Source organism: Callospermophilus lateralis, chromosome 5 (assembly GCF_048772815.1).
Source record: "Callospermophilus lateralis isolate mCalLat2 chromosome 5, mCalLat2.hap1, whole genome shotgun sequence".
Classification (NCBI taxonomy): domain Eukaryota; kingdom Metazoa; phylum Chordata; class Mammalia; order Rodentia; family Sciuridae; genus Callospermophilus; species Callospermophilus lateralis.
In genome coordinates, this window is record NC_135309.1 from 164,873,417 (window position 1) to 164,881,887 (window position 8,471).

An 8,471-nucleotide genomic window follows, 5' to 3' on the forward strand; every position below is an offset into this window, starting at 1 on the left:
ACTCGCCCCCCACTAGGGTGCCACTCACTGGGCACATCCCCCCAGCAAGGCAGCCTCACATTTACTTGCCTAGCAGTCTGGAACCCCACGGGGCAGGGGGCCACTGTGGAAGCTGGGGACAGAGCACGGCTGAGAAGCCAGGTAGTGAGAAATGCATGGGGTCAGGGGTTGTGCACAGAGCTGGGGGAGAGGGCGAGGGGGCAAGAGCCAAGGGAGAGTGTGGGCAGGGCCCAGGCACAGGGCCAGGTGACCAGCCCCTGAAACCAGACCTGGGCAGTGCCATGGGGACGGGACTGTCTAAGCAAGGGCAGCTTCTTGGCCCAGGCCCACCCTGGTCGGTGGGAGGACACTCCTTCCTCTTGCTAGAGGGCTCAGGGCTGACGGTCAGCTTCACTCGGAGGGTCTTGCTCCTGCCTGAGGAGTGGTTGATGGAGGCGTCGACGACGTCATAAATGGTGTGCATCGAGCTGGACATGTCCTGGGAGGGCACAGCTGACCTGAGAGGAGACACTGCCCACCCTTGCTGCTAAACACCCCCACCCCTGCTGCCCTGGCACCCATGCGCCATGCACTCCAGATCCCAGGCCAGAGAACGTCTTAGATTAGCCCAGAGGATGCCTTCCATGGCTGGAAGGTCACCCTGTTACCCCTGGAGTCACAGCTCTCTGCCAAAGGGCTCAGCAGACAGACGGACAGTTCCACTTCCACTCAGGCATGCTTATCTCAGCATGTTCATGTCCCCTGTCCCCTGCTTCACTTCAAGAGGCCTCTGGGTCCCAGACTCACAGCTCAGCCAGGTAGGGGTCACTCCTGGGACCTGGCTGCCCTGCAGGGTGGCTGGCCCAGGCTTGGCCAAGGGCATCCCAGCTGCAGACACAGACCACACCAGGCTCGGCGGAGAAACATCAGCAGGCAGCCCTGGGTTACAGGACGCCCACTCTAGCCGGCCGTCCTGTCTGCCTCCCACCTCCCCACAGCAACAGGCCCACCCTCTCCTGCTTCAGCTGGAGCTGCCTCCCCATCTCGGGGGCTGGGTATCTCTGTCTGTCCATCTCCTACTGGACCAGCCTGATTCCAGGTGCCACAGGCCACACCCGAGCACCCTCTGGTGGACAGCTGACATGCACGGGCACGGTACCTCCCTGGTGACCTTCCCACTGTTGTCAAAGTCATACAGCATGAATGTCCACTCCTGGCGGTCATCCTCCTCCACTGAGACACCACACTGAAGGGCCTGCTACACAGGGACAGGGCACAGGAAATACTGTTGTCATCCCCCACAGCCCTGGGTCTTCTATAGTCCCTGTGACTCCAGGGGACACTTCCAAGGGGTCTTCCATTTCTGGTGTGCGGCCAGGAGACTCGTCCTTGCCTGCTCCAGCCCTCCAAGTGGACCTGGCACCATGCTCAATCTCCCACTATGGCCTGTGCCTGCTCGAGTGCCTAGCGTCTCCCAGGATGAGGAAGCCCTGCCCACTGCCAAGTGCAGCCCCAGAAATCGACTGTAAACCAGGTGGCCGGCTCCTCCCCAGGCCCCACAAGGAGGCAGGACCCGTCCCCAGCCCTCGCTGTACTTCCCTGGGGTCTGGGCACCCATGCGGAGGCCTCTCCACTTCTGCCTCATTGGCCGGGCCGGGCCGAGCTCACCGAGACGCTGTGCTGCGGGCCCAGAGCCGACACACACACACGGGCTTTGCTCCTTGGGGCCTATGCTGGATGACAGGAAGGCCCAGGGCCACCCACCTGGGGCCTCCACTGCCCACCCCGGGCCCCGGGACGCTCTGTGTGGAGTGGGGCAAAGGCCTACGTCAATGTTCAGGCGCTTCCTGCCCAGGCCTCGCGAGCCCTCACGGTTTGCGGCTCTCTCCCCTTCGTCCATGCTGAAGAGCTGTCCTGGGCCCTCGTGGCCCTCGGCCTTCTCGGGGGGGTAGCGCCACTGCGGGGAACAAGAAGGGGACAATGGAGTATGGGGCCTGGCCAGGGAGAGCTGTTGCTGCCCTCCGCTACCTCCCCCAGCCACGGACCCCTCCCAGGTGGGCCTGTGCTGAAAGTCCGCCTTTGGAATAAGGGGCACCAAGAGACCAGCAGGGAGGCCTCTCCAGAGTCAGTTGCAGCCAGGTGTCCTGCCTCGCTGACCTCCCACAGTGGCTCCCGAGGAGCAGGCTGTCCTCTGGGGGCTAGGGGGCTGCCGACATTGCACAGAGGGTTGTGGGAAGGGTCCCTGCTCGTGGGGCCTCCAGCATGGCCCCATGTGGTCAGACCTCCCTCCCCCCATGCATGGTCCAGTTTCCCGACAGCCCTCAACCCCAGGACCATAGGTGAGGCTGCCTGCAGGCTGTCTGTTGAGCAGACCCCCTCTCCCAGCCTCTGCTTGTGGACGGTGAGGTGCCTCGGTCCTACGGCTCATTATTCTCTGGCTCTCACAAGCCGTGTCGCCAGGTTAGGGCCCCAGGCCCCTCGGGCAGCGCTCTCCCAGCTGTGAGCTGGGAAGGTACCCAGAACCTGAGCTTCCAACAGGGGGTGGGGGGTCCTGGAGCCCCTGGCCTTAGCAGCCGTATGAAGGTGGCCCTGCACCTTGCACCTGATAGGCAGGTGGCCTGTGGAGACTGTCCTCTGTAGGAGGACTGTCCCCCACCAGAGATGCACCCTGGCAAGGGCTCTTCTGTTATGTGCTGGGCACCCAGGCCCACTCCACAGTGGCCCCCATGCCCACCTGGGGCTCACAGTCCCAGTCATGGTCTGTTGAGCCCCCTGCCCAGCCCCCAGAGCTGTCCCCGTGGAGCCTGTGCCCACAGACGGTGCAGAGCTCCAGACATGGAGCAACAGCACTCGGGGACACAGGCTGGACCACATGTGATGGCCAGATGCAAGCTGCCTGTCCAGTGAGGATCCTGGGGGGGGGCAGTGTGGCCACGAGGCTGCTGCTATACTCATGCTGGTAGGTGTCAGACCACCTCAGGACCCTGGCCTTCAATGGGGTGCTGTGAGCTCTGGGGAGGGGACGTCAGGATTGTACTCACCTTCTAGGGGCACCTGGTCCTCCCGGAAAGGCCCATCCTTGGGGTCCCCACTGGGAAGCTCCTGCAGGAAGCAGAATAGCAAGTGACCATGAGGTCAGCTGGGCAGACAGAAGGACATGAACACAAGCTTTGCGCAGGACCAGAACCTCAGGCTCAGAACCTGACCCGGGCCTCAGGCTTCCTGGGCTCTCCTGGTCTCTGAGTCAGGAACACCAGCCCCTCCACACCCCAGCATGACTGCCAGAGGTCCCTGTGCATCAGCTCTGACCCAAGTTCCACCTGGGTGTTTCCAGGACCAGGACACGGCTGCTGTTCAAAGCAAGAGTCTAGATGGCCCTGGAGCCCAGCCCACCATGCAAGAGGCCAGAGGTACAAAGGCGCCACCAGGCCCCCTGCCTCAGCCCCCCCAGAGCCTGAGAGCCTTCTGTAGGGTGAGGCTGAGACGCAGGGCACGGTCCGTGGCAGGAGACACCCCTCAGCGAACCGCCGACCTTAAGGCCAGTTACGGGAAAATGGGGAGACTTCAGACACATCCAAGTCTGTCTTAGCCAAGAAACTCTGCAGAACAGACCAGAAAGGAAACAAAATGTGCTCAGGGACCTGGGGCAAAGGCCGTGGGGGTTGTCAGGCAGAGTCCCCACCCCGCACTTGCAGGCCCCCAGCCCTGGAAGCATCCAGAAGGTCCAGGAGCCGCTGGACATTTCTGTTTCTTACTCTAGGTGGATGCAAAGCCTTGGGGGCCCCTGAGCAGACCCAGTGCTGAGCAAAGACCCCACCCACCCACCAGATAGAAACTGTCCCTGGAGGTGACACAGGGCCAGAGCACGGTTTTGTTTGCAGTTTGAGACAGGAGAGTGGTGCGGCTACCCTGGTTTCATTTCATCCAAAGCCTCTGAGGCCCACAGGTGTGTCCTGGCACAACTTCATCTGCCCACAGTGACCAGGAGCCAGGCCCAGAGCGTTCCCTGGGCCCACACCCTTCCCATTCGTCATCTCCAAGGACCTGGGGACACCCGCCCAACCAGCCAACCTCCTGCCAGGCCACCTAGCACCACCTCCATGGCTCATGCCCACCCCTGGGACACTGCGGAGCCTGGAGAGGCAGCCAACAGGCAGGATGGCTCAGCCACTCAAAGCTGGAACAGCGCTGTCCCCTCCTTTTCCAAGAAGACGCGGCCACTGCTCATGGGTGGTTTGGTGCTACCTGGCACCAAGTGGCATTAACGAGTCCCAGGCACCCACTGCCCCACACTGGCATGGGCACCATTCACAGATGACCGACTGAGGCCCCAGAACAATCATGAGATGCCAACAGAGCAGAGGCCCTGTGGGAGGCTGTGTCCACCAGGGTCTGGGGTGTGGGATGGCCAGAGTCACACACCTGAGGGAGCTGCAGCTGCTCCCAAGGCCTCGAGGCGCCTCCTATCTTCAGCTGCCCTGTTCCCCCAACCGCACTTTCACCCGCCTTGCAGTCCCCGGGACACACATGGGAGCCAATAGCCACAGCTGACCATTGTGCAGGGGATGCCTTCCTTCCTCTCACCCCAGGGAATGTCAGCTCCTCACCCCATGCAGGTCAGACCCAGGGGCCAGGTGACCACTCCACTTGGCCCCTCCCCACACTGGTCCCTCCAGGGACTACTCGGCAAGTCTGGAAAGTGACCGCCACATGCCCACATGCCGCAGCAGGGATCAAGGCCCAGAAGGTGGCAGGGACTGAAAATTCTTGACCCCCAGAGTTGCTTAGGGTGGGTGTCGGCTCAGGACCCCTCCCCATCCAGGAGAGACCAGGCCTCCTGTCACAGCTGCAGAGGTGGGAAAGGGAGGAAGGAGCCCACTGCAACCTCTGGGCACGAATGGCCCTCGGGCTGCTTCCTGTGCACCGAGGCCCAGGGCCCCACCCTGGTCACCAGGGCCAGGCTCTCACATACAGATGAGCACAAGGTACCAAGGAAAGCTGGTGAATCCCGCAGGTGAGGGGGCTCCTGCTGGCCAGGCGTAGGGGAAGCGCAGCCTGGGCCTCAGCACAGCCAGACCGGGCAGTGGGTGCTGCAGAGATGGGCATCTGAGGCCCTGGGCCAGCTCCAGGGAACTCTTCTGAAGATGGCAGAGCACAGGGGCCAAGCCTCAGACCCCAGAAGCTACCTAGGGCAGGCCGTTCTAGGGCAGACGGTCTGTGGAAGCCAGAGCCAGTGCGGGTGGACGCTGGGCACGTGTAGAGCTCAGCCCTGGAGGTGCTACAGGTGCTCATGCTGGCCAGTGTCCCAGAGGGCCACCTCCACCAGGAGGCACCCTGTGCCTAGGCACAGAACAGGGTGTGGGCCCCGGAGCTGGGGTTGCCCAGGACGCACTGAGCAGCCACATCTTGCCCTCCTGCAGATGTGGTCAGCTCCCAAGTCCCCCCGGACAGCAGGCCCAGCAGCCTCCTCACTCCCAGGCAGAGTCCCAGTAAGCAGCCCCTCTAGTCAACACAACACCCCTCTCTCAGGCTGAGCACCTACCAGGAATCTGTGTTTAACTCACAGAAGAATCCAGCTGTGGACAGCAATTCTTGTCTCTGAGCTGCTTCCCGCCAGCCTCAGGGAGCAGGAGAGACCGAGGACCCATGTGAGGGGACACTCCTGCACAGAACCTGGGGAGGCCACTGCTCCACAACAGCTCACTTTAACAAAGCCACCACCATGTGCTCAAGAAGCCACCAGCCTGTCACTGCTGGGAACCTTGAGGTACCTACCAGAGTAGCTCCCAATGTCACCCACCACTCTAGACGCCCCAGTGGCCATCACCAGCAGACCACAGCCTGGACCTTCAGAGACACTCAGAAGAAAGCCACACCAGCCCGCCTGATAAGTCTGCAGGAGCTTCCTGGAATGGTGTGGGGAGCCACTGGAGGGTAGGCCACTGCCTGGGGGCGTGCTCACACTCGAGCGTCTCACACGCCGATGGATGGTCTGGGTGGAAGCAACTCCACTTGGTCAGTTTCACCCACCCTGAGGTGAGAGAGGGTAGGTGAAAGTGGGGTTGCGAATACCCACTTACTGCCCACGAGAGTATTTATCACAACTCCCAGGACAAAACAGTGCTCACAAGGGCAACTGCAGAGACCAGAAGGCACGGTCCCCACGCTGGTCCCTGCCAGACGTCACAGGGTACAGTGGGAACCAGGGCTGGGCCTTCCTCTGGACGTGGTGGGTGGAGCACTAGATGCCATGGGAAGGAGGGAGGTGGGAGATGGAAGGACCTACAGATTCCACACCTGCCATTCCCAGTGGAGCACTGGCTGGCAGCAGAGGCAAGACGGAAGGGCGGCTCCCCTGGACCTGGACCAAGAGCCGCCCAGCTGGGGCTGCACCTGGGCAGGGGTCTTGGCTGCACACCTGTGACCTGATGAGCAGACATGGGGTGGGCAGTGCTGCTGGCGGGCAGCCTCGAGAGCCTGGCTTAGGGCAGCACCGAGTTCTGAGGGTCATTTCTTCCCACCACAGACAGGAGCTTGTGCTCAGGAATATGGGCACACTCAGACAGCAACGACGCAGCCGGACCCCACACCACTCTTTAAAAATGTCCCAAAGTGTGGAGCCTGGTCCTGAAGACCACCCCAGTCCTTGCCTAGGTGACTCCACAGCTGCGCGGACTCAGTCACCTTCCAGAGCACATGCACTCTGGCCCCACTCCACAGGAGGCACATTTCTATGGTCCTGTCTCAGCCCTATCCTGAACACAGCATTCTCTCATCAGGACCCTAAGGGCTGAGCCCACACTGCCTGCCAGAGAGAAGGTCCCTAGGCTGGACAGCTGAGGCACAGAGGCCAGCCTAAGCCCTCAACGCCAGCCCCCGTTTCACATCTCTAAACAATGACACATCTGTGAACCAGGCTGTCGAGAGGCACCATCTGGTCACCAGTCTTCCCCTGGGAAATACAACTGCCAGTGTCCTTGCCCAGGTCCCCAACCCAGGATGGAGGGATGCAAAACAGCCACGTTCCTATGCTGTACCCAGCAAATACCTCAGAATGTACTCCTGCCCTTAGAGGCATGGCACAGACCCTCCCAGGAACCCAAGCTCAGGGGTGTGTTAGTTTCTGAGCAGAAGTGTTTACAAATAACACCCAGAGCATCTCTTTGATCAACCAGCAGAAAAATACCCTTCCAAAAAGGGTATTTTGACTTTGCCTGGTGTACCGGGCATCCAGCAGTGGTCAAAGGGGTCCACCTGGCAGGGCCCATCTCCCCTTAAGGCTGATGATAGTCATTCCCACTGCCTCCAACTCTGCAAATACAGGCATGTCTGATTTACCCAAGACCTGCAGGGCCCTGGGCCTGGGAAGTTCTCTGCTCCTGGACAGAGCACTTCATAATCTGCCCTCAGGGGCACCTCAGTCCCAAGCAGGCCCTCTGATCCCCTTAGCAGCAGTCCATTCTCTTGGTGACCCCCTCTGCCTGGCCTGTGATCACCCCTCTGGAATATGGGAGGCAAAGGTGCCCTCTAAGTAGGACCCTCTTTTCTATGCCAGCTGACCCCATAACCTGTGGATGCCCCAGGCCACCCAACTCCTCAGAACATCAGCCTGGGACATCTAGGCCTCAGCCCTTCCCACGACCCTTCCCAGCTCTCCAGCGGGAGGGGGCTCCACCCCACCCCCAGCCCAGGCCTTCAGCCCCCAGCACAGATACCAATGCTGCAGTCCCCAGGACCCCAGCCTGGAGGTTGGGAGCAACTGGTTCTTTTGGCCCTCTGGACATTACTCTGGTCAGCCATCTGGGCCGCTCCCTCTGAGCCTGGGCCTGGGCAAGAGTGCACAGCTCCCGCACCACTTCGTGCGGCCCTGCGAGGTGGTTGAGTAGTGCTGTCCCAGGCCGCCAGCCACATGCCGCCGCCTGGGCGCCGCTCCGCCTCCTCCGTGCCTTTGCGGCCGCTCGCTTATGCGGACACCACGAAGCTGTGCCCTGCGGGTGACGAACGGACGCGCGGGAAATGCGGCACCCACCGAGGAGGAAGGAGATGCCGCGAGCCCCGGGGGATGCTCTTCGCGCCGCAGCTGCCAGCGCGCCCTCCCCAAGCCCCAAGGACCGCGCAGGGCGCGGGCCCTGACAGGGTGGGTCCGGAACCGAGACCCGGCGGCCACCTCCCGCGACGAGGGCGCGAGGCAGGGCGCGCGCCGGGCTCGGGGCTCCTGGGCTCCAGATGGTCCCCGCGCTCACCGTCGGGGCTCTCTCTCCACTTGCAGGCTGCGGCGGCTGCTGCGCGGCCGGGGCGAGAGGGAGAGGGAAGGACAGTGAGTGGCGCCGCCCGTCCGCGCCCCGCCCACCCTGCCGGCCCGCACCTCACCGTGCTTGGACTGAAATTTCCCCATGCCGCCGTGATCCCGGACCCCACCAGCCCGGGCGCGCTCAGGTGCAGGTCCGAGCCCGGGACGGACGTCCGCTGGGGCCGCAGGACCGGGCTCCGAG

General features: G+C 62.4%; 1 protein-coding gene across 1 annotated transcript in view; it reads right to left on the reverse strand.

Moving 5' to 3' along the window:
* Positions 1 to 8,374, reverse strand: part of Nkd2 (NKD inhibitor of Wnt signaling pathway 2) — a 10,556-nt gene extending 2,182 nt beyond the window's left edge. The window contains 8 exon segments of the mRNA XM_077109538.1: positions 331 to 478; positions 1,139 to 1,234; positions 1,808 to 1,918; positions 3,004 to 3,081; positions 7,518 to 7,525; positions 7,896 to 7,967; positions 8,223 to 8,258; positions 8,350 to 8,374. Of these exon segments, the coding sequence (XP_076965653.1) occupies positions 331 to 478; positions 1,139 to 1,234; positions 1,808 to 1,918; positions 3,004 to 3,081; positions 7,518 to 7,525; positions 7,896 to 7,967; positions 8,223 to 8,258; positions 8,350 to 8,374 (574 nt within the window).
* Between the last annotated feature and the right edge of the window lie 97 nt (positions 8,375 to 8,471).